This window comes from Empidonax traillii, unplaced genomic scaffold, assembly GCF_003031625.1.
Source record: "Empidonax traillii isolate 1590-97213 ecotype Southwest subspecies unplaced genomic scaffold, ASM303162v1 scaffold284:size1552100, whole genome shotgun sequence".
NCBI lineage: Eukaryota > Metazoa > Chordata > Aves > Passeriformes > Tyrannidae > Empidonax > Empidonax traillii.
The window spans coordinates 1,209,193-1,237,095 of NW_020955477.1; the positions used below are offsets into that span (position 1 = coordinate 1,209,193).

The following is a 27,903-nucleotide window of genomic DNA, read 5'->3' on the forward strand; positions in this document are numbered from 1 at the left end:
GGAATCGGTGCACGGGAGAGCGGGCAGGGGACACTCCCGCTGCAAACAGGGCACAGTGGTGGTGATGTTAGACTGAGCTCAGTGTGTGTATTTGGGCTTGGGGTATGGAGGCATCAAGCCTTCAGAGAATGTGCTTGTCCTCAGCTGGAATGACTAACAGTCCTGGGAATCACATTTAAGTTACAAAAACCTTGAGTATCCAGTACGTTTGTTGTTCCAACCCAGTATCTACATTCTATTTCCCCTGTAGCAGCTCGTTTATGTTCCTTTCTCATACAGTTTGCACTCAGAGTAGTGTTTGCCCTTTGAAAGAGGGGCTGTGTTGCTGTTAGAGCAGTTCCAGTCTGGGCTTCTGCCGGAGCTCTGTGGCACTGCATTCCCAGGTTGATGATGGAGGGGTGGACCTTTGCTTTCTCCATCCCTTCAGAAGCCATCCGTGCTGCTTCCCCAGTGCTTTGATATTCTGCCAGCTGAGGGAGGGAAGAGCCATTTATAAATATTTCTGGTAATACAGTAAGTACTCTCACATGTTTTGCTCACTCACTTTCCGTATCCAGAAATCTATCTGACTAGAATCAGTTCACTCTCTTTTATTAGCAGAAATAGATCCACAACAATTAAAATTGATTAAAAAAAAAAAAAGAAAGAAAAAAGGAAGAGAAGCAGCAGCAGCAGCAAGCACAACATCATATTGACTGACTGTGTGTATATTCACACTGGCTTCCACTCCATGGATAATTACCCCTCAGAGATCGTGTGCTCTGTACAGTATGGTGATGGAATTATGCACTTTAAAGAGCTTTAGTGGGCCCCTTAGGATGCCAATTCCTTTCCCCTTTTCTTTCCTTTTTTTTTTTCCCTTTCTTTTCACTGCAGTGAGTAATGATTTTTAAATGCACATGACCCATCCTCAAAACCGAAGGCATGTCAGTGATGTTTTGTGTCTCTGGGTCTCACTTTTCTTGAACTGATGCAATAGAAGTGTACCCATGAGATGGTCAGAGGTTCTGTTGGGATTGCTGACCTTCATTAGTGAGGGGAAAAGCGAGTAGAACTTGGATGTTACTCATTCTGTTTAGCAGCAGGTACCCCAGTTGGAATTCCTGCAAGGAAAGAAGGCTTAGAAGAGATCATGGGTGCAAATCCATAGGAAAGCAGGCCTTGTTATTTTGTCTGGTCATGGATCACCTGACCTGAACACTAAGAGCCAGTGTTGGTGGTTTCTCTGACCTCTTTGTTGGAGTCAGTTCAAGTGTTTTGATTTACAGTTTCACGCAAAAGAAAAAAAAAATTGCCTATACATTTCAGCCTAACTTGTTTTTGGCAAAGTGAAAAGCAAGTGAAAAACAGGGCCTCATCGTAGGAAGTGTCAAGCCATCTTAATTTTAGGCAGAAATACCAGCTCCTCCTAGAGGAAAAGAGCCAGTCTGTAAATAGCTCCAACAGATCCTTTACCCAAGCAGACAAAAGGGTGACGTGCAGGAGTTGTTGCTCATGACAAATTTCATCTTTCCAGTGGGAATGTGTCACACACCTGGGTTTGGGTTTGTCAAAGGTGTGACTTGATGTTCAGGCAGGTGCATTTCTTGATACTCAAGGCGCAGCTCTCCAGAGCCATTGGAGCTCTTGGGAGAACATCTCCAAAGGCGCTGTCACAGGAGTTGAAAAAGGAGGTACCTACAGAAGCACAGTCAGCAGGACTGATGTTGTGGGGCTGTGCTCCTCTTGTTCTGGGACTGTGGCCGTGTTTATGGATCCTTATCTTTCGTTGACATCTTTAATGAATGTTCAGGTAACAGCAAGAGGTGCTGCATCATGCTCCAGCAGGATGTCTTGTGAGGGCTCTCTAAGACAACTTGTTGACCAAAAAGAGACTTTTTGACTTGGACAGACTATAGCAGCTGTGGGTTTGCTCACAGCTGCCCTGTTCCTGCTCAGGATGAAGAAATGGCCTGGGAATGCTCCCAGAAGTAGGTTTGTGTGTAGGAGCCATGCCTCTCCTCCCATCCCCCCAGGGCCCTGTGTCCCAGGGGGTGCAGTGTCCCCCCTCTCCCCTGTAACCTGGGCACTAGTTCTGCCATCTGTCATCTCCTGCGTGCACGGCTCTGGGTGCTGGCTGGACTCTTGGTTTGCACAGAGCAGCTGAGTCTGTGGGGCATGTTTGGGAAGAGGCTGCATGTATCTCCTGAGGAAGTGTCAGATGCTTCAGTGGATGCATCTTATGTCTCTAACATATATGTGTTATCATAACTTCCTGACTCCTCTGGAATAATGCTCAAAGCCACTTGCAACACCTTTCAGCTTGTTGGGGGCTGATTGAGCTCCTGAGCAGCCTGAGCTGTTTCAGCTCGGGGCTCAGTCCTGCAGTCCCGAGCCTGTGTGGGTGTAGCCATCGACTGGGGGATCTGCTCAGTGCTCGTGGGTACTCTGGTGAAAATGTGGTGGGTGCTTTTTGTGTTTAAGTGGGTGATAGAAAAAAAATGTGTGTTTTTGTGTCCCTGTTGTTATTGTTTTAATCTAACCGGAGGAGACATTCCTTACTCATTAGAGATGTAAATTTTTAAGTACCTAATTACCTGTTTTACTTGCCAACCCCCTCCAGTCCCTTTCTTCCATGATCCTACCACCCTCTTCCCTTCTCATTCCCTTAAATATGTGTAGATGATGAATAGCAAAGCTTCTCATAGAATTCTTCAGGAATACTTAGTGTGGAGTGTTGCTTTTGTTTGCTTTTCTGGTGACTTGGAGATGGCATGGTGAGAAAAGAAACATGTGAGCTAAACCTGTTGGTTTGAACATTGTGTCAGAAAATATCCATAAATTGCAAGTTACTACACAGATGTATAGATTTAATGAGACTGTGTAATGCCATTTATTTATGCTAAAGAATCTGACACATACGGTACTGAAAAAAGTTAATACTCTAAGAGTTATTTTATATTTTTCCATTGCCATCTGTCACTGCCTACATAATAATGATACAGGTGAAAGCCTAGCACTGCTTTAAAAAAAAAAAATCAGAATGAATAGTCATTTAAATGTCTTGCTGCTTTAATAGCTGGTGTGTTTTAAGTTGTGGGAAGGAGGCAACAGAGATACCCTCCCCCCATTTTTAGTATATTAAAATTTGGGCTTATACGGATTTAGATTCTTGAAGTGACTTCCGTAAATGGAAAATTATTATAAACTGTTCTGTCCTTTACAGCTGGCAAAGTTAAGGGACTAAACCGGATTCTGCCATGTTTATAGTGTACTGTCTGGCTCTTGGAGTAGCCCTTTCATGTGCATGTTGAGATGTGGGTCAATTTTTGTGTTCTTAGTCCTGCCTTAATGGGCTGAGTTCAGAACTGCTGGGTCCCTGAACTGTGAATGGGTCACTCCAGATCCCGGATCCCCAAATCCTAATCCTTGTTGGCCATCTGAAATAATTTTTTTAAAAAACCCCAGTAATTGGGGGAAATGCACTTTTTTGGCCGTCTCAACTGAAAATACGTGTCTCAAAGCAATACCGTCCTGCCAGAACTCAGCAGTTAAGAGACACTGGCTTTTAAGAGTTTTCCTTCACCATTGCATAGTCTCAGTGTGCTTGGGCAACGCTGCCTTCCCTTTTATTTCTCTTACTCACACGGGAGTCCAACACAGCGAGGACTGTGAAGGGCACAGGGAGAAGTCCCTGTGCTCAGACATTTGCAGTGATCCAGGGCTGCAAATGGTGCCGTACCTGAGGATCTGCACATTGCTTTGTACCAGCCACCTGCCTCTGAGGGTGCAGGCAAGGCTTTGGCTCAAACAAGCAAATGAAACAGGTTTTGTTGTTAATCTCCTTTTTACAATGTAGTGACAAAGACAGAAAATATTTTTGTGGCAGGTGCTTATCCTATAATTTTCCATGGGTTGATGAGTCAGGGAGGTGCCTCTTTTAGAGGAGGACGTGGCTAGGTCAGGTTGCATTAAGATGATTTAGAGTTTATATAATGAGAAATAAATAAAACTTTTCCTGAAAGCTGTGAATGATGATGTGTAGCTTGGTAATGAAAGCCTTTCACTGATTTAGAATAATGTCTCTAGTGGTAAAAATGCCAGAAAATGAAGCAAAGTACCTAGTCCAGACTTAGAGAAGTGATTCCATTGGCTTCAAACAACTTTTTCAGGTGTATTTCCAAATATAAATGCAGATCCCTAATGTAAGTTCCTTATAAATGAAATAATCATTACTGTTACAATTATTACTCCTTGTGTATGCTGGAAAGCATTTTAGGAAGTCCCGCACTTTTTAAGAAGCAGAGATGATTGTGAGTGAGCAATGAGGTTTTGGTCTCTTCAAATGGATGTTATAAATCACTTTATTTTTGTTTATAAGGGAAGATCCATATATAGCTGTAGTTTGTCAGCACTTTCCATTACAAACTTGTAGTTTTGGTACCACATAGAGCTCTCAGCACCCTCTTTTCAAATCCACTTAGGGGTGAATGTTGTGTCGTTGCTCAGTGAGTGTTTCTTCTGCTCTCTTACAAAAATCCGAACTGGTCTTAAAAAATAAAAAGGTGTTCATGGTTAGATGTTTTGAGAGACAGAGTGTTTCACTACAGGACTGAGCCTCCTTTTATTTTTCCTCCTCCCTGTGCTTTTCAGTGTGCATCAGAAATAGCTCTCCTGAAGTGTAACAGAGCTGTGGTAGGAGAGGAGACTGACAGGATTTCATGTGCACGTTGCAGACAATAAGAGACTTGCTTTAGGTCGGCAAGGAAAAGGGCTGTGTGAGACCCCCCTCCCCAGCACCAAACCTGCCTCCTGCGCTGCACAGCAACTGTGAAATGAGAGTTTACAAAGGAAAGGGGTGCTGGAGAACAGCTGCTGAGCCCCCCCCCCGCCCCTCTGAAACAAGCCTAAAGTCATTAAAACAAAGGCAGAAAGTCCTAGTGGCTGCAGGGGAGCACAAGGGCTGGGCAGGTGTTGTGTAAAGGCAGAGTGTTGGCTAGATGGCATTTGTCCAGGAAAGCACATTTCATGCGACAGAAAAAAGAGAAGAGAAAGCAAAATCCTACTCCTTCTCACCCCGTCAAAACAGCCAAAAAAAAAAAAAAAAAAGGTAGCAGAATAAATAAAGATATACCCAACAGTTGCACCTAATTCGACCTTAGGGAAAAATCCCTGAGTCCAAGCCTAATAACTGGCTTAGCTCAAGCATCCATGGAGGGGGGCAGCATCTGGGAGCAGAATGAATACCACTATATTCATTCATCTTTCATAGGGATCAGGTTCTGGCACTGCAAGTGGATAGGGAGGATGGGAAAGGGAGGCTCCTCCTTGCATCTGTAGGGCATTGGCAGAAACCTTGTATTAAGTTAAGCACAATATTTGTTGCACCATAATTGCTTTGTAAGTACAGGCACAAAGGGAGGGGGAGGCTGGGTCACCAGGAGTACTTTTCCTACCCTGGGATATGAATACATGACTCTCACTTGTGTAAGTACAAGTTGCGTAGATGCATTTGTGGGTGAAATTTGGCCTGAGGTCTTTCTGGAGAGGAATCTTGCGACACTGAGCAATCACATATATTCAGTCGGGAGTTCTCCTCTTGCCAGATGGAGCTGTGCAGCATGGGTGACCTGTGGTGAGCAAATGGTCGTGCCTAAAGGCTTGGTGTCTGGGGCAAATTCTGGGCTGGATGCTGCCATCCTCACACTAAGCTCCTCCTTACAAGGTGTCCCAGCCTCTGGGCTTCAGCGGGGCTCTCGCTGAATGTTGCTCAAAAATCACTGAAACCACAGAATTTTCTCCTGTGGTAGAAAAGAGATCTCAGGTCTTAATGCTGCTCTGGCTGGGATGCTGTCTGCTTAAATCAGAGCCCTTCCAGCTGTAGCTGCGGTCTTTTCAGCTTCATGTTTGTATAAGCTTGTATGGCCATTTGAGCATAAAAGTTGCTGCACAGGTTTCACTGCTGCAATCTTCATTCCTTGCGCCTGGCCCTGGTCAGCTGGGCTGGGAGAATCCGCCTGCTATTTTAGAACCCTTGCTACTGAAAGCATGCCGTCACAGCCAGGGTGCTGTTGTGATGGCACAGTATCCCTGCTCAGGGGCCTGTTCCAGCTGAAAATAGTGGATTTTTCGCAGGAGGATCAGTTTTTAATCAGATTGGTGTAGCACCCAGTTTCATGAGCCCTGGTGCCGGAATAAAAGATGGAAGGGGTGGGGATCGAGGGAGGATGACAACCACAGTTTGTGTCAGCTAAAACCTGACTGAAGCTTGGCTTAGCTTTGCAACCACATCCCAATTTAAACTAAACTTGGGAGTAACAGACCCGTTAGTCTACACTTACTGCACGCACCACCTCCAGAAGAGATGAAATAAGTCTTCTGTTGCATTTAGCGAGAGTTTAAATTGACTTCAGAGGTAACAGGCTTAAACTGAGATTCTTCAATGTGAAAACTAAAAATTTCTAAGTATCCCTAAATAAGCTGATCAGTTCTCACTGAATTTCTGGCGCATTAACCACCTCCATGTGGGCTTGAAGAATCCCATTTGTGGCATGCAGAAAAGGACTCGGCACAAAGCTTCTGCATCACTCCCTTCTCCTTTTTATTAGTTGTGAAATGTTTGGTTTGATTTAACTGTTATGAATGGACAGAACCCTGCAGAGGTCACCGTGAAAAGTCGGTGTCAACCATCTAAGGTTTGCACTGGCTCAGTGGCCAAGACTTCTGGCAGCTTACAATAAATAAATAAATCTGACACCCAGCATCAGGGGTGTCCGTGAGTAATGGAAGAGGCCCTGCTTTGGCTTTTGGCACTTGGCTCGAGAAAGGAGTTGGGTAATTCCCCTCTCTTTGCAGGTGGTGTTCACCCTCATTTGTTCCATCCAGATACAGCTTCATTTCTGTCTGATCCTCCAGAAAGCCTCAACCTACTGTGAAAGCAAAACCTGCTCCTTGGAAATACACCTTTCTAACCCTCAATTGAAACATCTCCCATTTCAGTGTTGGTGTGGCAGCGTTGCCCACAGGTGTCATGGAAGAGGCATCTTCCTTTTTCCTGAGGATCACTGTTACCAGCCCCAAAGCAGGAGATGTGCTGCTGGAGCCCTGAGCAGGCCTGGCTCTCCTTTATCCTCAGCACCACCTCTGGGCAGCCTGGGAGCTGTACCTGCTTTACACCAGTGCAGCACGAGGACAAAGGGAAGCCTGCTCCTTTCTCAGCAACTAAATAGAATTTGCTAAAGCTAATTTGCCTTTTACTGTCAATTTGTTCACTAACTGCTTTGTGGCTATGAGGGGACAGCAGAGCTGATTCTGTGCCCGGCCGTGGCTTGCCTGGCATTCTCACCCTTTGTGTGTGTGCCTTTTTGAAAAGGGAAGGTTTGTTGGTGCTCTCTAGTTTACACATTTAATAGCTCAAAATTAAGCTGAAATGAACCTGAAAAGCCTTGTTAAATAAGACCCAAATTCTACCAGCAACAAGAAACTTGAAGATGAAAGTTTTCTTTCAGCTAAGACCATTTTGTACTATCTCAGGAGGAAAGTATGTTTGAACACGCGTTAAAGTCTCACTACACTTCTGGAGTGATGTAAACACCCTCTTTAAGGACCCTTTTTGCTACCAGAGTGCTCTTAGACTGAACAAGAGCCAGGGCTCATTGTTTCCAGCTTTTGGCATTCCTTACCTTGAACTTTCAAAATCCATCAAGACAGGAGGCTTCTCCCCCTCTCCTTAAATTTTCGTTTTACAAAACACTCATCAGTTTGCTATTCCAGCTCTTAAAATTAACTCTGTTACACTTGACACTGCTGAGTGCTTTCAATAGTATAAAAACAGGGAGTTTAATAGTATAGGAACGCTCCCCCTCTGAGCTTTGCCCTGGGAAAGAACTGGGTACCTGGGTTTAAAACCTGTGAGAAGCTGGGTCATTTTTATTTTGTCTCTAGCTGCCAATTAGCAATGCCATTAATCCACTGCCTAGGAGAAGTGCATGATTAAAATAGACAGTGCCACTGACCACTGGCAGGACAATATGCAGAAGGCTGTGCTGTAGCTGCCTGTCATTGTGCTGCTGTAGTTAGAGCTCGGTCTCGTTTTCCAAGGGGAAGTAAGGATTTCTTAATTTCTTTGCATCCTGGTGTAAAAGCAGACACATCCAGGCTTTGACCATTGCATTGTGCCCTGGGCAGGGAGCCTGCAGCAGACCCTGGGATTGCTGATGCACCACCTGCCAGCCGTATCAGACAGGTTTGGTTAGAGAACACGTTGTGTCTGCAGTCACTGCAAATGTCCTTCGCTGCGTTCGCCCACAGAGCCGTCCAAGGCTCCTTGGGGGCGGCAGATTTGAATTTTGCCTCCTCAAGGATGAGTATCTGAAGCTGGGCCAAAGCTTTGTTTCCTGCTGGTGAGAAGAGAGGGAATGGGGGAAGAGGCGTGGGAGGGCTGGAGGGGTCAGGCTCGATGTGCTGCTCCGGGGGCAGCAGGAAGGGGCTGGTGGTGCAGGGCTGCTGCCAGGAAGGGCTAACCTCTAGCTGGAGACCACAAACCCTTGGTGGCAGTGGCCAGCGTGGTTTTCCAAGGCCACAGATAAAATAAGCAATGACCTAGGACAGCAGACAGTGGAGGAGACAGAGGGGCACAGTCCTGCTGCCCGTTCCCTGGTGTGTCGGACAGAAGGAATTTTGTTCTGTAGTAGGAATTACACTCTTGTTTGCTTGCTTAAGAAAAAGATGACCAGTGCTTTAATTTACACCCCACCTGGGGATCAAATATCTCAGTAAGACCAAAGGGTTCTTTTCCCCCAGATCTCACTTTTGAGGGAAAGAAATTTCCATGACAGAGGATGAAATACTAGGAATACTTTTCTTAGGTGGATCTTCCAGATTCTGGTTTGTAGCCACGCTAATTTGTGGGTGAAGGAAATATTTTGGTACTGAAAACTTGCCAAAGAGCTGTTTAACAGGGAATTACAGTTTAATTAGCACTTATGAGACATTAAGAATAATTGTATTCAATTTGGCCACTCAGGATAAGGTGTGATTCAGGATCAGCTGGTTGGTACTCTGAAAAAAAAAAAAAAAAGAAAAAGAAAATGGAAAACGAAAGAAATATTGCTGTGTGGACTGGTGAATATGTGCCATTCACTTTGTATTCTTAGGCAGAAGCTTTTGCGGTGGCTTTTCTTCTTTTGTTTTTCCACACAAGGTGCTGTACTGGAGTGGGAAAAAGTGGAAGAAACTTGTATTAACTGGAGGGAAATGGTTTGACTTCAAGTTCATTATTTTGTAGTGAGCTGGATTACAGTTTATCCCTGCTCTCTCTTTCTCTGGGATTTTTTTTAATTATTATTTATTTAGGAAATGTGCCAAAACTTTAAAAAAATCCTTTAGTTATTTATGCTTTGCACAGGAATGAGAAAGTCTGACACTTTTAGCAAGCATGTGAATTAGAAAGGCAAGGGAGCACAGGGTGAAATTTTGTGTGGAGGCTTTTGTATAATGGATAGCCATCAACACCCCTTGAATATTTCTTTTTTTCTTCACGGCAGAGTTCATTGTGCTCCTTGAGCGCTGTAGGTGAAAACAAAGGCAGTGCCACTACTAAATGAGTGCAGTTTCAAAGGCTGGCTGAGAAAAGAGAAAACAAACAACACGCAATTTAAACGCCTGTTTGTATGCAAGCTGCCGCACAGGCTAATACACACACCAGTATGATGTAAGGTAGTGGAGATGACCTGATTAGCAAAGCCCTTGCAACGAGCTGAGGAGATCCCTGCTGCACCAGGGCTCCCTCCTTGGAGACCTGCGACTGCTCCCAGCTGAAGGAAACCTTTCCCCAGCTGCCAGAGGGTTTCTGAAAATGGCAGTAGCAGTGCTCCTTGTGTGTGCCTGGAGGTGAGGGGAAGCAGGAAGAGCAAACAGCCGGCACAGCTCCGTAGAATAGCTGGGCTGTTGTGAAGGATGCAGCGTGAGTTGCTCTCGGGCTTTGTGAGCTCCGTGTGCCGGAGTTGCGGAGCGCTGTGCGCGTCTGGGAGGCTGCGCTTCAGCAAACAGCTCGCACCGTTTGCTCGTGCTGTTCATCCTGCTGCTTGAAAGCCGTCACTCAGTGCTAGGGCAAGATAAAGTAAGTGACAGTCCCGTTTGAGGGCTCTTGCAGCCTTGTTCTCACGTGTGCTGGGCAGGCAGAGGTCCACAGCTGTGAAGGGGAGGCCGTGGTGCTCAGCGCTAACTGCACTCAAGTGTTAATTATTCCAAGTCAGAGAAATAGAGACAGAAATCTATATATGTAAGAAGACACATAAGATCCAAGACTTTCTCTCCCTCCCGTGAGTACATACAAATATACACAACTGGTATGTGGGTTTTGGTTATTTTGTGCGTTCCTGTGCCAGGAGAGTGCGCAAGCTTGTGGCAGTGACCCGGGGTTTGGGTGAGGAGCACAGGGCACTCTTTCTGGCTCTGCCGTAGCTACTTGTGTGGCCGAGTGTATTAAGTCCTGCTCCTGAAGCCAGCAAACCATTTATTCGGGCTTCATTCTCAGACTTGCTGAATACCCCAAAAGGCTGCTTTTATTGGAGGGAACTGCCATTCCTTAGCTCTCAAAGTGGGCTTTCCATAAATCACCAGCACGTGCTTTCCATGGGGAGATGGGTCTGGGACCTCAGCCCACGGAGCTGCCAGAGCTCCTTCCCTTCTGCTCTTCCTCCCTTCTGGTCAGCCATTCCACCAAAGGTAGATCCTCCTGGTCAGGAAGCTGCTGGCTGTGCCAGCCACCACACCTTAGGCTCGGCACCAGCATGGGATGGCTTCCCATCGCTTCTCCTGCTGCCGTGGTGGGACAGGCCCTCTCCTGCTTTTCTTGACCTCTTTCTGCCCCTGACCACCAAGTGGGGCCAGGTCATGGTTGTGCTCTCAGTCTGGGCTGCTTTTTCCTTTTTTTTAAAACAATAAATGCATCTTTGTGCTGACAAAAATATTAATTATCTCCTATAAATGACGCACTCAAACATTTCATGGTTGCAGACTGTTTGGATGGCGGTGCCTGTGCTGACACAAGCCTGCTGTGATCTGATCCAGCAGCGTCCTTGCTCTGGATGGGCTTTGCCGTAATAGTACTTTCATTCCTTAGCCCCCATTAGTGCCTTGATGAATAGTGGAAGATGTTTCAACAATGTGATGATTAAAAAGCAGCATCTTACCGTTTCTTGGTCTCTGGTGCCTTTGTCCTGTTCATTATGTTTTGCCTGGGAGTAGCAGCAGTGATTTAGAGTTGCAACATCAACATCAGTCTCTGAACCTTGTGTTTTCTGGGAAGGGGAAGAGAGAAGATGAAGGAGGAAGTCTAAGTAGTAGGGTTTTTTTTCTTCTGACATTTCCAGGCTGGCTGTTTGAAACTGTGATGCCTCACAGTGATTAGATACATTTACTCATAACTCTGACATTGAGTTCCTGGACAGGGACCCCCTGGCAGCTGCTCTGGAGCACACCTGGGCAGGGTTCGGGGACACCAGCCAGGCCCAGGGCACTCATTTGTGCTCCAGGTCCACTGCTGTCACTGGCACTCGTGCTAATGGCCTTAGTACAGAGGTCAAAGACTGCTTAGATATGAAGGCTGAATCACCTCCTTGTTAAACCCCTCAGCAGGATCAAGGCTTAGAGAAGCAGACACGTGGGCTTGCCTTCTGGCTGACACTGTGGATGGAGGCTGTGACTCTGAGATGGACCTTTTGGCAGGTTCGACCAACCCCCAAGGCATCAAAATGGGGGTGTCTGGTGATTAAAACACCCCTGCGCTGACACCGCTCTGTGAAAAAACCTTGTTTCGTTCATTTCCTTTAAAGGCTTGCTGATCCCACAAGCTCTTGATGGTTAGAGGAGGTTTATCCTGTCACCTGAGGATCACAGAAATCGGCAGTGAGCCCGTCAGTCTTACCAGGCAGATGTGAAAGATCTTCAGCTGCGCGCATTTCACTTGCAAATATAAATAATCCAGCAGTGTAGGTCTCGCTGCAGCCCTGTTTGCCTTGGCAGCGTCCCACTGGCGTGAATCAGAAGGTGGGAGCAAAAAGCACTGGAAGGCTCATCCAGAGACTGGTCTCCCCTCCGTCAGGGAACCTGTCCGTGCAGGCAGGGTGATTTGGAGATTACTGGCACAGCCCACAGGCCCGGCTTCACTGGGTCCCTGCGTTTTGAACAATCCTGCCTTGTTCCCACACGCTGTGCCTTTGGGAGCCCTGCCTGTCAGGGCACTGGGCAGGAGAGACCTGCAGGGAGCAGCTGTGGCTGTGTCCTTCGCTGCCTTGAGAGCAAGGGAGCTCCTGTGCTTCAAGCTGAGAAGCAGGAGGTCAGTTCTTAAGCCTGCTGCATCTCTGCAGCTTTTGGGAGGTCTCTGGATCACTCCGTGCCCGAGTTTCTAAAATAGGGATAGAAATGAGGAATTTCTATTCAAAACAAACAAAAATAAGGGCTTGAATAAATAAGCAGCTGTAACTTGTGATGCCTTCACCACCACAAGAGTCTCATGTTGGTTTGAGCTTCAAGACTTTCATTTAATATTGATAACAGTAAAAACGTTTGTTGTGATATTAGCGATTGGAAACTTAGAAACTTTTTAATTTTAACATCTTTTTAATTTTTATTTTATTTCAGCAAATTCAGTAAAGCTAGAAATGCAAAGTGATGATGAATATGACAGGAAGCCCCTGAGTCATGAAGATGAGATCAGAGCTCACGATGAAGGAAGCAGCCTGGAAGAGCCCTTCATTGACAATAACGAGATGGTGGATAACAGAAAGATCCAGGAGCTAGCAAGCGAGGGAGGAATCCGGCTTCCGAATGGTAAACTGAAATGTGACGTCTGTGGCATGGTTTGCATTGGGCCCAATGTGCTAATGGTACATAAAAGGAGCCACACTGGTAAGCAGCTGAAAGAAAACCTGATGACTGCCTGTGGCGTCTGATGTTGATGTTACCTGACAACTCTTCTCTCTTCCCTTTTCATTCTTGGGGTTCCAGGAGGCTGGGGAGGGGGAAAACGGGCTTCACTGGTTTTGTTCTCTTCCTGCTCTCCAAATTCTGGTGATGCTCTGTTTCTGGCAAGCATGGTGCTTCCTTGACTTTGATTTCCAGCCTTCTGTTTTTAAAAGCAGCATTAAATCTGGAAATTGCTTTTCTTACTGTTCTTGGCCAGGGGCAAGATGGTGACAGTCATTCTCTGGTATGGAAGGGGTGTGTATGTGTGCGTGTGTGTGTGCATGTGCAAGACTTTTGAGCCTTTAAGGTGAGTCTTAGATGGCCTTCCCTTGGAGGTGCTCAGGGTTGGGCAATGCCAGCAGCATCCTGAGGATCTCACACCTCATTTGCAAGTGGCTGGGCCTGGGATTAGCAAACCCCACGGGGGGCACTCATTACTCAGCCCTCCTGTTGCCAGGGTGGGCTTGCTGCTCGCTGTGTGGCGGCTCCATCAGGGAAACCTCACCTGAACCCCTGCTGGGCTCCCGCACACCATCCAGATACCATTCTGGGGCAGCTTTCAAAGCTTGCTCTCTCCCAGCATTTGTATTTTTACTACTATTAGTGTTAGTACTGTTTGGAGACCAAAACAGCTGACCAGGCTTGTGCATTTGAGTTCAAGAGGGGGACAGAACCTTTACAATGTGCTGATTGAGTGGTCTTTGGGGCTTGAAAGATGAAGCCGTGAGCTTCAGGGAATTTTTGGGGGAGTTATGGCTAATATGATACAATGGAGTGCCCAAGAGGCTGGTAGTCACTCCCCTCTGCTGAGGAGTGACCTCAGGTGGGAATGACAGTCACTTCCAACAGAAGTACAGGTGGTGCCAGAAGAGGAGGCTCTCTGGTAGTGCAGAGATCTACCTGGCAGGGCCTTGGATTCAAAAAAGCACTTAAGCTTGTTCTTAACTTTTATGAGATTTAAGCACATGTAAGTCACCTGAAGTGCTTCAATATAAGCTTAACTGAAGATACACACTTAAATCTTATTAAGTTTAAGCACAGGTTTTTGTGGTGGAGCCTCAGTGGGTGTCTGTTCTTCATATTCTTTGGACCAAGTGAAAGATGCTTTGCTTTTTATCTTTGTCTGCTATTATTTAATGGGGTCAGAGACTCACATGACTGAGATATCTGCAAAGATATAAAAAGAAAAGTGGGGGGGTTAAGGTAGAGAAAGAAAGACTTTGAGTAATTCCTTTGTAAACCTGGTAGATTGCAGTCAAGGGTGCTCTTCATGGGCAAGAAATCAATAGAATTTCTGTACAGAGAATTAATAAATATATATTACACAGTTAATGCCCTGTATATAAGTTGTATTGATAATAACTTAATATAAGTGCATAATGCAAAGCGTGGCAGTACCATTTACGATGCAGTCCTGATTTTAGACAGGAGTTACAAGAGGGGAGAAGCATTAGCTGGAGAACCAAAACCTTGATTAACAATTCGACATGCTACTGCTAGGAAATGGAAAGAGAGAATGCGGCAGACTGAGTCCCCAGCTTTCAGCCTCCCGAAAAGTTTTCCCTGGCGCTCGCACATATCCGAGCACATGTACTGCAGGTGCATCAGAGTCCACGTATCTGAACTCCAGCAGCTAAACCAGCCCTGCCAAATTTAGATTTAGGTACCTAATTAAATGGTCTGCATTTTTTTGAGATACTGGATAGCTAGTGACAAGCTGCCTTTTTGGTGTTAAAGAAGACATGTGAATTCAAAGTGAACGGAACAAAATCTCATCTGCGTGCGGGCCAGACGGCCGTGTGCGGGTGCATGGGCAGGAATTGCATAACTGGTAGCTTTTTCCTCGGGGCTACTGCTGATTCCTTGTAGAGCTCTGACTCTTTTCCCATCAGAGCAGAGGAGCTGGGATGCACTGTTCTATACAGATGATTTCAAGCATATAGAAATGGCATTTCTTTTAATGTGCAGCTCGGTGCTCTGCTCTCAGTAAACCACTTGGCAAATTTCGCAGGGGATTTTTTTACCCCCCCCCCCGCTTTGTTTGGTTTTTAATATGTGCTGCCGCTTCACTGTCCGCAAGACAAGGAGAAGTTTTCTTGGATTTCCACATCCTTGATTTTGAGGAGTATTTTTAACATATGTCTTTTAAAGTGCGGTATTTTAAAATATATTGCCACTTCCTCGGCAGCTGGGCTGGCCCTGGCTCTGGAATGAGCCCTGACCGGTGGGAAGGCTGGTTTTGCAGCCCAAGGGAGAATGGTGGAGGGAAGGGAGTTTGTCCCCAATGAGTGGAAATGGATGACGTTCTTCATCAGCTAATGCAACTGGCATGTACATCCTTACCTCTCAGAGCCAATTTAAGTATGTTTTGGGAGCTGAATCCTGCCTTACTCTCCTCTTTATTTACACACAATCAAAGCACGGTCTGGCCGGTTGTTTGCATTGGCAAAAACTGAAGTCCTTTTCCCTTCCCCGAAAACCTGTCAGCATTCTGTGTAAATCACCCAAAATCCTGTGGTCCATTGCAGAGGCTGTAATTTGCGTGTGTGCTGGGATGAGTGTGGCTTTCCTTGCACCAGGGATCCAGGCTTGGCAAGAAACTGTGCCATATGGCTCTGGCTGCACTGTGCACATCAAGGGGCACACTTTCCTCTAGCCAGTGCTCGTCTGTTCTTGAAGAGCAGTTGTCTTCCCTGCCACATTATGGTAGTTCAGTCAAACAGGCAGAGGGGTGGGGAAAATAATCTGTGCCGTGCATGAGGCCAGAGCAGAAGAGCTCAGTGTCCTGTCCCTGATTGTGACGTGCAGCTGCCCCTTCCTGTGATACAGACCAAGCTGGGGATCTCCCGTTTATCCTGCCTCGTGCACAGGGTGCAAGCGATGCTCTGGTCCACGGCACTTCTGTCATGAAACCCGTGGCACTGCTCATCTGATTCTGCCAGACACAACATTGCTCTGAAAAACTGATAATAGAGGTGAAGAGTTTTTATAACCTTCATGGGCATCAGGAGAAGGCCTTTCTATTTATTTGTCATTGCTGACAGAAAAGAAATAAAATGCTCAGTGTGGGAATTAAGCGTTATGCACTCCTTGTGCTAGTGAGCAGGGTAACCCCCTGCCTCCTGTGCCATGTCCTTGTGTCAGACAAATAGCATGTGTCAGGGTTGATTTATTTTCCTCCTTTCCCATACTATGTTCTTTTGGTCCAAATTTCCTATTCCACAGCACATTCCCCAAGCTGCAGCACCTTTATCAGAGTTTTATGTTGCAGGAGGTGGCTGGTCACATAATGTTGCCACTGGATACTCCAAGGGTTTTTGCTTGGGGATGTAGATGGAAAGGCAGAAGAAGATAAGGTCAATAATCCAGATTTTTGAGGTAACAAGAAGGAACTTTAGTGATTTCTCACCTCTTTATGCCTTCTGCTAGTGGGCCGGAATTAAAATTTCCTTGCTCCTTGTTTTTGGTAAAGCAGAAACCATTTGCTGGTACAGCCGTGCTGCTGCTACTGTGATCTGCAAGGTCCACACATTGTTCTCCCTTGTGCTGTGAATTTTCATCTTTCTTTATATTTTTTTTTTCCTCCACTGTAGTATCCAGTCCTTCATCTAATCCACTACTGGATTTTGAAATACTTTTTGTTTTTAAGGGAGGACTGGGATCACAGAATCTCAGATTGGTTTGCGTTGGAAGGACATTAGCACATCTCGTTCCAACCCCCTGCCATGGCAGGGACACCTTCCACTAGACCAGGTTCCTCCAAGCCCCATCCAACCTGGCCCTGGACACTTCCAGGGACAAGATATCGACAACTTCTCATCTCAGTTGTTTTAAAAACACCCAGAGGTGAAATGCTGTCTCTGTGTGGATGTGGCGGGTGAGCAGCAGAGCCAAGCCAGGTCCCTGGGTACCGGGCACGGAGCCACTGGGGAGGTCGGCCTTGCCCCACTCTCACCTTGGGCTGCTGGTAGGTTATTTTAGGCTTTTTTGGGGGGTGTTAACTGCAGGAGGGTCTCAAATCTTTGCTTGGACTCAACATGCACTTTAGTACCTAAGTCAGTTAAATGAGTTATGTGCCCATGAGGGAAATCTCCAAATTCTGTCGTGGTGTCCACAGTGTTATAACTGAACACACACAACCCCTGGAACTCTGAATGCAATTTGTTTTTTCATGCAGAGCTCAAGCTTTTGGGACGCAATTAATAAATGAGGAGAAACCCAGCTGTGCTGTTCAGCATTAAAGACTTGTATGCCTAAAGCAGCTAACCAGGAACAAATTTAAACAAATGGCCATATTAACACATTGCAGAGAACTCCATTGGACTGCCTCTCTTACTTTGTTCATAGAAGGGTTATATTTGGTTTAATTTCTAATTTGTCACCTCCTGTAGGCTTCCTGTCTCTTGCGATGTGAATCGATTTGGCACTGAATCAAAAATCATAGGGCTGAATTTCTGAAAGTCATATTTTCTACTTAGGTTTTGAAATCTAACCTTTTGAAAAGCCTCATTTTCTACTTAAGCAGGAGGAAGGGGAGCTGAGATTTTTGAAATCGCTCTCTGCAGAAGACACTTTTTGCTTGCAGCACTCAGTAACTAAACTCTTCTGGTATTTTTGCCCGTTCACTCAGAAGATGTTTCTGCCTTAAGAATGCGGTCATAAATTTGTGCAGAGGACACTTGGAAATCACCCAGGATTGCCCAGGAATTTTTCATGAGAGATTTTGTCTCTACTCTTTTACAATAAATTACCATATCTGCCAGTAGGTTTTCCCCAACAAAAAACCCTACTAAAATCGCTGATTTCCAGTGATGTGCAGCCTGCTAAGTGAATCAGATAGAACAGTAAGCAGGAATGCAGGCTAGCTATGGTCCCTGGAATAACAAATACAGGAATGGGGCAAAGTCTGCTGCTCTGTGTCTCACTCGGGTACAGGCAGGTTGGAACTGGCTGCTGTCAGTGTGTTGGGAGCACAGCTGATACTTCGTTTGTGCTCCTGGGACAGAGCAGAACCGCAGCAGCTGCAGCATCTGATGGATCAGGAGAAATGTTTTGTTTTAACTGAATATTAACAAAAAGGATGCTACAGAAAGGTGAAAATCAGTACTATTAGTAAGAGCAAATACTTTCTGATGGCAGCATGGGCACAGTGATGTGATGTTAAGAGACTGGAAAGAAAAAATCCCGTTTGAGAAGTACTTAAGCTATACTTTGCACATCAAAAGTATGTGCCACACAAAAAAGACTGAGATCTCAGATATGCATTTAGCCAGGACAGATGCTGAAGTCCCACTGGACCTGGTTTTTATGTAGAAGGACTGCTGCTTTAGGAATAACTAGGCCTTGATGATAATGAGAACTAGTGCAGTAATTTGTGAGTCTCTCCATTTAATTTCAAAGGGACAAAAGTTACCAGTCAAGGGTTATGAAACTCTTAAGTCTTCTTGGTCTGTGGGCTCTGTATCATCAGTCAGATTTCTGTTTTGATACAGAAAATATTGCTGCTTTGCACCAAAAATATCAGTGTTTTGCACTGGTCTGAGGTTCGAAGAAGGGTAACTCATACTGAAACTTCTGCGCAGCACTTCCGTGCCGGGGCGGGAAAGGAGTTGTTGTGCAGGGAAGCTTCCAATTAAGCAGAAAAAGGAGTTGGGTTGCTTTTCAAAATACCGTTTGACATATGTGAAATCAATTAGTAGGAATTTAACAGTTCATTTGCCTGGTTTCAGGTCTTATCAGCCAGACAGCGCTCACAGCTTGTGCTGTGAAGTCTCCCACAGATGCCATACGGGTTTAAACACTACGAAAGGCCCGTGTCTTGCTTGCCCTGACTTCGTGTGTCCAGCTCACCTTTCATCTCACAATTTGTTTACACAACAGCAAGTTAACTGTGTACTTTAGATACCGGTGTAGCTTAAGAGTAGTAATATTTCATTAATATTATTCATTGTTCTTGTTCCTGGAGGAGACAATGAACTGCGAGGTTTCTGCAGTATTTTACTTGATTTAGAGGTAAATATTTGAAATCATACCTTTTAATTGATATTTTATTGTAAATGTAAAATTTATGTAAAATTATAAAATTTATGTAACATGTAAAATTTATGTAACGTTATAAAACCCCATGGAAGTATTTATTTATTAATGTAACTATTCCCTGGCACAAGCCCCTCTTGCAAAGCCCTTAGGAAAGGTAATACTTGGCAGCTCTGTTTTACCTTGCCTTGCCCATTCCTGAAGTAACTTTAGATAATTAAATTCCCTATGTTGGAGAGCAAGGCTTTTAAGGCATTCCTGGTTTTGTCCGGCTTTAGATTCTAAATCTGGAGTTGAAAAGAAACATCTCTTTTGTTTGGTTAGCTGTTCCTCCCCCTCTCGCCACCCTGAAAGTCTTTTTCCTTCCTCCCCCCCCCTTTTTTTTTTTGTCTCTTTTTTTTTTTTTTTTTAATCACTAAGGTTGGAGGCTTTTCTGCCCTGGTTCAGCTCAATAATCCAGAAATGTTTAATACTTAAAGTAGACTAAAAATATTTTGCAGTTATTTTTGCAGTCACAATAGTTTTTAGTGCTGAAAAGCAAAAAAACTCTCTTGGTCACCTTTCAGTGGACTTCTTATTTTAATAAATCAGTGTAAGTGTATAGAGTCAAGCAGTAAATACGTAGCTGTAAATGGTGGGAAATGCACTGTGCCTGTAATCGTTGTTACCCTCTTGTAGTCGTGTGTGCCACCTTTAACAGGTCTAAGTTTTCTGGTGTGTCTCTGCTACCATCACCCCCAAAGACAGGGAAGCATTTTAAACACAGTCAGGGACTGTCACGTAGAGAAAAAATGTGCTTAAAGACTTCTTGTGAGTGGATGTTTAGTTTGAAGTACGACTGATTTTAGCTTATGAAACTCTTTGGTTTTCACAGAAGAGTAAGGGAGGTAAGGACATTATTTTGTAACTAGGAAGTAATAATAGTGGAGAACAGCTTACAAAGTTACTAGGAAAAGGCAACAGGAGAAATAATTGGAAGACAGTCTTCTCAGGGCATTGAAGTGATAAAGAAGGCTTGTTTGCTAGTGTCTGGAGTGGGCATCAGACAGCACAGTTCTTGGAACACCAACAAAATCATCTTGCTATTCAGTCTTTGCTTCTCTTTGTGCACTCTTCTATTGGATAATGGCCTCTCAGATTAGCTGTGCTAAATGTAAAAGCTGCTAATCAATAGCACGAAGGTGTGACCAAAATTGCATCCCACAAGCCTGCAGCTTAAACAAGGAGCTGGAATCGAATGATTGGACAAAAGTGTAACAAACAGATCAAAGCAGCTATTTACCCGGAATGAAGCCAGTAGGAAAAATGAATTCATGCTGGCTTTAAATAGATGCAAAGGTTATTTAAGGTAAAATGTGCTGTTGGAGTCTCTTGCGAGAGAGGAGCAGACCATGGGTGATTTTGTGATGACTGTTTTCATGTCATCTCGGCCACTGAACTGTGTTGCAGCGACTGTTGAATTGCAGGCTTTCAGCATCTTTTGAGCAGCCAGTTTATTGAGGAGTAATACCCGCTCGTGTGGGGCCTCCAGAGTGTCAGGGTAAAACACAGTAACTGCGTAGTTTTACATACAGCAGGAGTAAAAGGAAAGACTTCAGATTTGATAAGAAACGTGCTGCCTTCTTTCATGTTGTCATCCTGAAACTGTAGCTATCATTCCAGAATACTCAGAAACGTGTCAAAGGAAAGGGCTTTGCCTATTTTCTCAGACAGTGAAAGCAAAACAGAAAAGAAGAAAAAACCCATGTATTTTTCTACTGCAGTTTCTGTACATATCTCTGTTATGGACATTCTCAAGTGATATAAAAGAAGATAATGGCTAATCAGATCCTTTAAGTATAGTGTGGGAGTTTGAAAGGGAAACCACAAACTCTTTATCAATTCTAATGAGTTTGTGTTCAGTGTATTGGAAGAAGAGCTTTATACCGTGATTTATTTTTTTTTATCATTACTCTGTAATATTCTTGGTGAGATTGTAGGAACCTTGGTATTTTCTTGAGTGCTTCTTCAGTAGTCTCAGATGTGATTGCCAGCTCCCACCTGTGAAGTCACATTGCAGAGGTATGGCACATACATGTCACACCTACCTTCTGCTGCCCTCCTGGCAGTGATTTAAACCACTGAGGCAAGAATTGCTTATGGACATCTGTAAGAGCTCTTTTCCTTCCTCTCTTTCCATTTGAATCTCCAGACATATTTTGCACTTCACATTAGACACAAGAACTACTTTGATAAAAGTGTTTTGTCCAGCGAGGGAGTAATCATTTCGAAGCAGTTGATAAAGGCTTTGAAGAGATGTGAAAGATCACAGAACGTGTTTGTTTTTCACAAGATCTGTGCTTCAGGCCATCGAATCCAACCTCAGAAGTCCCACTGGGATTCAACCAAGGCTCCATAATAAGTGATGCACTGAAAAAGTGGACAAGGCTGCTTAAATCTGAAATCTGATGCTCAAGACCTTGTAGAACTGGGGCCCTACTTGGTCGAAGAGAATAGATTTAAATTAGATTAGGAAACACTTCTTCCCTGTGAGGGTGGGGAGGCCCTGGCACAGGTTGCCCAGAGAAGCTGGGGCTGCCCCATCCCTGGAAGTGTCCCAGACCAGGTTGGACAGGGCTTGGAGTAACCTGGGCTAGTGGAAGGTGTTCCCTGCCCATGGCAGGGGGTTGGAACTGGATGATCTGTGATGTCTTTTCCAAACCAAACCATTCAGTGATTCGGTGTTCTAAAGCCCAGCTGCAATAAAGCACTTGGGCAAGTGGCAGCACAAGTAAATGCTTGTGTTCAGTTATTTGCTCAAACAGGACATAAGCAGATGATTAGAGCTGCCTAAGAATGCTGGAACAGTCTGAGTGTCCTCAGCAAATGAAAAGATTTCACAAAACCTGTGCGAGTGTCAGGGGTTTTCCTCTAAAAAATAATTACAAAAAAAAAAATGTTTTATCAGCCCAGTCCCCACTGCCTAGAGGAAACATGAAGGTTTAACATAAAAATAAGCTCTGGATGTGTGTGTGTGCGCATGTGTAAACACATGGGGTGAAGGGAGAGGGCAAGGTCTAGAGTTTCTGTTATTTTTTCATCAACTGAGTCTTTTTAATTTGTTTTATGTGGAGTGCAAACTTGCTTGTTTCACAGTTTAATGGTGAAAGATTTTTCTCAATGTTTGCTTCTGCCCAGAGCTTGTGGGCCTGATCCTCACTTGTATCGATTCCCTTCATGCCACTCTAGCAGTGCAAAACAGCCTTTAAAAAGGACTTCCAATTAAAGTATAATGCAGGCAAGGGCTTTGTTTTGAAGCAAGGTCCAATTGTTATGATCAGTTCCAAATACTTATGTGGATTGGACCTATACTGAAAATAAGCGCAAACCCAGAGATAAATACTGCGAAATCAGAATTACGGATCTAAATTTTCAGCAGAGCTCATCTTTTATAAAGGATAGAACCTCTGAGGTGAGGAACTTTCAAGAAAATCAGGCTGCACTGATCACCTCAAGTAAAGATGCTCAAGTCCCTATTGGAGGCTTTGCCCATTGTGCAAAAGAAATGGCCTCCGACTGTAGCAAGTGCCGTGTGATGGTGGCAGTGGGGACTGTACCCATGTAAGAAGGCACTACTACAAAGAGCAGGATAATGGCCTCTGTGCATCCTCTGATGTGTCTTGACAGCTCTCTCCCTTCCCCTTCCCTTCCAGGTGAACGCCCCTTCCACTGTAACCAATGTGGAGCTTCTTTTACCCAGAAGGGGAACCTGCTGAGGCACATCAAGTTGCACTCTGGGGAGAAACCGTTCAAATGTCCCTTCTGCAGCTACGCCTGCCGGCGGAGGGACGCCCTCACAGGACACCTCAGGACGCACTCGGGTGAGCCCACCTTGGCTTCTCTTCCCAATTCTTCCTTCCTTTGTCACTACCGTCCCAGTGAAGCAGGTAGTGAAAATAACTGTGTGTTCCTGGTGGCTCTGGGTCTGTACCATCCTCCTCAGATAGTGCAGCTCTCCGCTTTGGGAAAGCCTTGATGTGAATCAGAAAAGTTGTGGTTCAGCCACACCTCTCCTTTTGTGTAACTGAGCTCCTCTGCTGATGCTATCACATTTCCCTCTGAATGTCTCCTTGGGTGTATCCAGGCTCCCCTGGCAGATTGTTTTGATACTCTAGGCCCCAAAGTGGCTGTGAAATTCCAAGGATCACAAAGGATAACTGTGGGCTCTTGGAAGCCGGCTTTGCAGTTCGTACCCATTTCTTCATCTAATAAATGCCATATGCTGGTGGAGGTCAGACTTGTTCATCTTTCAGAAACCTCCGAATTGCATTTTTGGTTCAGTTACATCTTGCTATAGAGTCCTAATTCATGGCAGCCGCTGCCACTCACCCTAGAGCCGAAGGTGGTCGAGAGAGATTGGGTTTCTCTTGCCTTGTTCAGTGATAGTATCTTGTCTAAATCAAGTCTACTTGATACAGTTTCTTGATATGTTGCAAAGAAGTACCCGCCACGTAACTGCCCACTGGTAGTCACGTTGGAGCTCCCATGATCAGGATCAGATGTGGTTTTAGTCCCTGTACACTGCACCGAGGGGCTGCAGTCTGCCCACTTACTCATCTGGGTAGGACTCCTGAGTAAGATCTTAACTTGCTGCGCGTTTTATCTCCTAGAATGTTCAACTTGTGTGTTCAGGCCATTTATAAGGGGCTGTGTTTTTCATTGTTGAATGAGCAGAGATAATTGGACTGGTTACAAGTGACAGCATTACAGATGAACTTCTTTGAGGTGTTAGCAAACGTGTGACTGCTGAAACGCAGTGGTTGAAGTGTAGCTGGCAGACAGAAATCCTGCATGAGCTTCCTGACTCTTCCTAGGTATTTCTCCAGCAGGGTCAACCTCACTTCATTAGAAATTTCTGTTTTATGAGCATTAAGTTGGACTTAGGGTACGGAGTTGCCTTGACATTTCCAGGAATAGGAAAGGATAAGCTAATAAGCTTCTCCAGGTAACCTGGGGAGCATGCAGGAGGCTGTGTTGATGGAAAATGCTGACAGAAAGCATGAGCATCCAAGGGAGTGCAGGTGTGGGAGAGAATTGCTTAAGTTTTCAGCTGGGAGGATTTGGTCTGGAAGTCAGAAGGGAAAATGTCTGTGAAAGTGTGAGGTGCAGTTTTCACACGTCTGACCATAACTGTAGTTTCAACTTGAAATTTAATAAAAAACCAGAACACAATAAAAATGTTCCCAATTAAAATCAAAATGGAGTTGTGACAAAAAGTATCCCCCATTACAAAACATAAACATTGCAGTTGAAGATGTTTTCGTAATATGAAGATGAATTTTGTTACCTAGGTAGTGTCATTAATAGAGATTGTTCTTGCTGTATGAAAAGCACATGGCTGATGGCTCCACTTTTTTGCGTGAGGATGAAATGTAGAGGTGCGGGATTTTCCGAAGGCACCTAAGCTGCTTAGCACACGAATTCCCCTGGAGCTCCTTCCCTAAGTGACTTAGCTCACTGACTTAGCTGTGCTCAGCGCTGCTCAGTTTGTAATTTTATGCTTTGTTTTCCGTGGAGAAAGTGTCACCCCCTGAGCACTCAGCTACAGCAGCTTTCAGCAGAGGGCCGGCAGGAACAGACTGGTGTTCCCCAAATACTCCTCAAGGCAGTTCTTAGAGTAGAGCTCACAGGGGAAGAGTTAAAACTTGGATTATTGCCCTAAAACCTGAGGTCTACGTGAAAGTGAAATGCCACTCTGGACTTTCTGTCCCTGCCATATAGACAAGCTGAGTTGGCTTCTCCACACCTGTGTGATTCTGGATCATGGAAAAGATGGGCAGATGTTCCCTAGAGACTTAAAACAGTCTCAGATCAGTGTAGTGTACAAGCACTCTCTGCTTTAATAAAGCACACGTCAAGGTCTGTAAGGAGGCCTGGAAGGTACAGCAGATACAGTAACTGCGCTGAAGGTCTTTTCCAGCCTAAATAATTCTATGGTTCTGTCAGTGTTTACATCTTCTGCTGCTTCTGATCAGAAAAGAAGATATCAGATAAAGTATAGAAAGAAGAGGTTGAAAAGAGGAGAGCTCTATAGATCAGATCCTCAGCTGATATCAACTGGAATTACATCCCCTAAGCAGGAAAGTACTTCTGTTTTGCACCAGTTGAGAATCTGGCACATATCATCATAACTGCATAACATTTTTTTTAATGTTGTATATATGTCCTTTTCTTCCTTGTATAGGAAAGTGCTATTAATAAAAAAGTTAGAACAAAACCAAAAAACAACCAAACAAAAAAAACCCCACCAAAGCAAAACTCTTTTCTCCTTCCCAGGAACATCTTAAACTACTATGGAAGGCAAATTATGCAAGAAAGGAATGGAAGAATTTTGTTAGATCCTCTTTTTTTTTTTTTTCTCCCAGCTGGTTTGATTTGTGGATTTTAGAACATTTTGTGTCACCACTTAAGTCAGTGACAGCCTCTCACTGTTGCTAGTTAGTTTTTCCTGTTCTTAATGAATAGTTTTCATATAGTACAATAGGAAAGGTGAAAAAATAAGGAAATGTAATTGCAAACAGAAATTAGCAGAAGCATCTCTGAAATATCTCAAATAGCTGATACTACCCGTTAACTTGAAAAAAAAAAAATTATAGCTTTTTTTTGTGGTTGCTTTGGATGGATGTTTTGTTCATGCTTTTTCATACTAATTCCTATTTATTTGGATATGTTTCTAAGCATCTCAATCTACATTTTGCCTCCCCTTCTCGTGCAGAATAATATCTTACTGATTGAGTGTTCCCAGGACGAGTGGTTAACAAAATATTGCTCCGCATCTGTAATGCTGCTGCTGTTTAACCCTATATAATTAAGGACTTATCTTGCAGTGATTTACTCCTGCAATTATTTACCTTTTACAGACATATGGAGTTCTGATGAACTTTGTGTCTGTATTTTCCTCCCACATGCAGCTGCTTTGATTTCAGGAGTATAATGATGCCTCCAGGACATAGTAGGGTAATGCCTGGGGAGAGATTCATGCACAGAATTACACTAAGAGTGGGCATGAACCTCAAGGTACTTACAGGACTTTCAGATGTTGTTTTCAGAATTAACTCCATAGTTCCCCAGCACAAATAACACAGGAGGGGTGCCCGAGAGGCTTCCAGGACAGGAATGTAAGGACGGGCTGTGGAGAGCTGGGGCAGAAGTTGGTAGTCCCCTCCCACAGGAAAAACCAGCGGGGATTGGCTTTGCCTTGCCTGTTTTTGCTGGTTTTTAAAGAGTGAAACATCCAGGCAAATCCAATCTGCTGATGGCAGTCACGGAGTATCTGCTGTCTCACCCTGAGACATGCCCATCTTCTCCATCCTCTCTGGAATTACCCAGGACAAAGGCAGATACAAACTAGAGGAGACAAATTCTGCTGCAGGCAATTAGTGAGCATACCCCGGAAATGTAAGAGAGACAGCTGATCTGACAGGTCAGTCTGATGGCTAAAGCACCCACATGTTGACCTCCATACTTTGAGAGATATGAAGTACAGCCTGATGCTGTCTTACCTCAAAAAGCCAGACATCCTCAAATGGGCACATAAAGTTAACAGCGATGTTTTGACACGGATTTCTCTTGTGTTTAAAGCAAAGCCAAATCAGCTCTCCCCCCATAATGCTGTTGTAAACATAAACAAGGCTTTGACAGTACTTGGGAAAGTCAGGGCTGCAGTGATGAGCAATCTGGAAGAGCCCACAGCAAACATGAGTGCCTTGGTTTTCAGAGCAGGGCTTGGGCACTAAGTTGTAAATGAGGGATGTGGTCACTTGTTAAGGGGAAAAAAACTCCACAGAATAAGTTTTGATTAAGCAAGAACTATCCATCCATTGCACTCAGCGAGGATGGTCCTGTGGGCAAATTGTTTTGTCATTAAAAGACTGTCTTGTTATGTGTACACACAAAATGGCCACATGAACCTTAATTCTGGAATTTCCTGGTTTTCCTTTATTACCTTGGTAGCTTCAGTCGTGTTTCGTTACTGTGGGAGTATGTAAGTTTTATTCATATATGAAAGCAGTTTTACCGTTTATTTCTTTCTAAAAAAACAGGTAGTCAGATCATTATTTTTTCCTGCCACAGAAGCTTTTCCTCACAATGCATTTTAAAATTTGCTTCCAAGCTACTTCTTTCCTCCTTAGAAAATGCTTTTTTCTCCTCCCTTTTTTGCTTTTAGCAAATATTTACTTTTTCCTCCCCACTTCATCCTGCATTGGTTGTTTGCTACTGCCCAGTTCTTCAATAGCACTGAGCTAATGGTACCACTTTATTGGCAAAAGAAAAGCAGAAATGATTTGTTTTGAAAAGAAAGGCTTAGGCAAAAACTCCCAAAAGCACAATCTTAGCAAACTCTGTACAGCGTGCAAGATAAAAGGCATGTCTAATTAAAAAGGAGAATGCCCTGTTCGTGGAAACTCTTTCCATGTTTCTTGATTTGGAAGTCCATCTTTCTCATCTCTTCTAGTGCTTAAGGACTGTCCTCCCAGCCCCTCCTGGGTGGCAGTGAGCCCTTCGAGGTGTCCCCTCACGCCTGGAGTTGTGTGGCAGAGCTGGAGAGTGATCTCTGTGTGTGCAGATGTTCCCAGAGCTAGAAGGAACCTGTTTCCTAACCCTGATGACATGCCTGCCTCGATGCATGTTTGGGAGAGTCATCCCACCTGTGAGTGGGTCTGGAAAATTGGCTGAACAAGTGTCAGAATTCACAATGCTGTGTGTGAATTCCCGACTGTGAAAAGCCAGTGAGAATTACTGAAACAGTGGCAAGGATGGTTATTAAGAATAATGAAGAGTCAATGTTTTAACCTGCTTTTTTTTTCATCTTGAGGAGATTTTTACCACTTTTAACATCTCCACTCTCAAAAGGCCCGGTATCTACTCTGTAAGAATGTC

At 44.5% G+C, this 27,903-nt stretch overlaps 1 protein-coding gene across 7 annotated transcripts in view; it reads left to right on the forward strand.

The window, feature by feature from the left end:
* The window catches only part of IKZF2 (IKAROS family zinc finger 2), a 106,831-nt gene that overhangs the window by 47,756 nt on the left and 31,172 nt on the right, over nucleotides 1-27,903 (forward strand). For 5 of the 7 annotated variants that reach the window (XM_027890329.1, XM_027890328.1, XM_027890333.1 and 2 more), the window contains 2 exons: nucleotides 12,625-12,891; nucleotides 22,677-22,844. In XM_027890329.1, coding sequence (XP_027746130.1) covers nucleotides 12,625-12,891; nucleotides 22,677-22,844 — 435 coding nt within the window. The remainder of the gene's footprint in view (nucleotides 1-12,624; nucleotides 12,892-22,676; nucleotides 22,845-27,903) is intronic. The other 2 variants (XM_027890332.1, XM_027890335.1) reach the window with 1 other exon arrangement.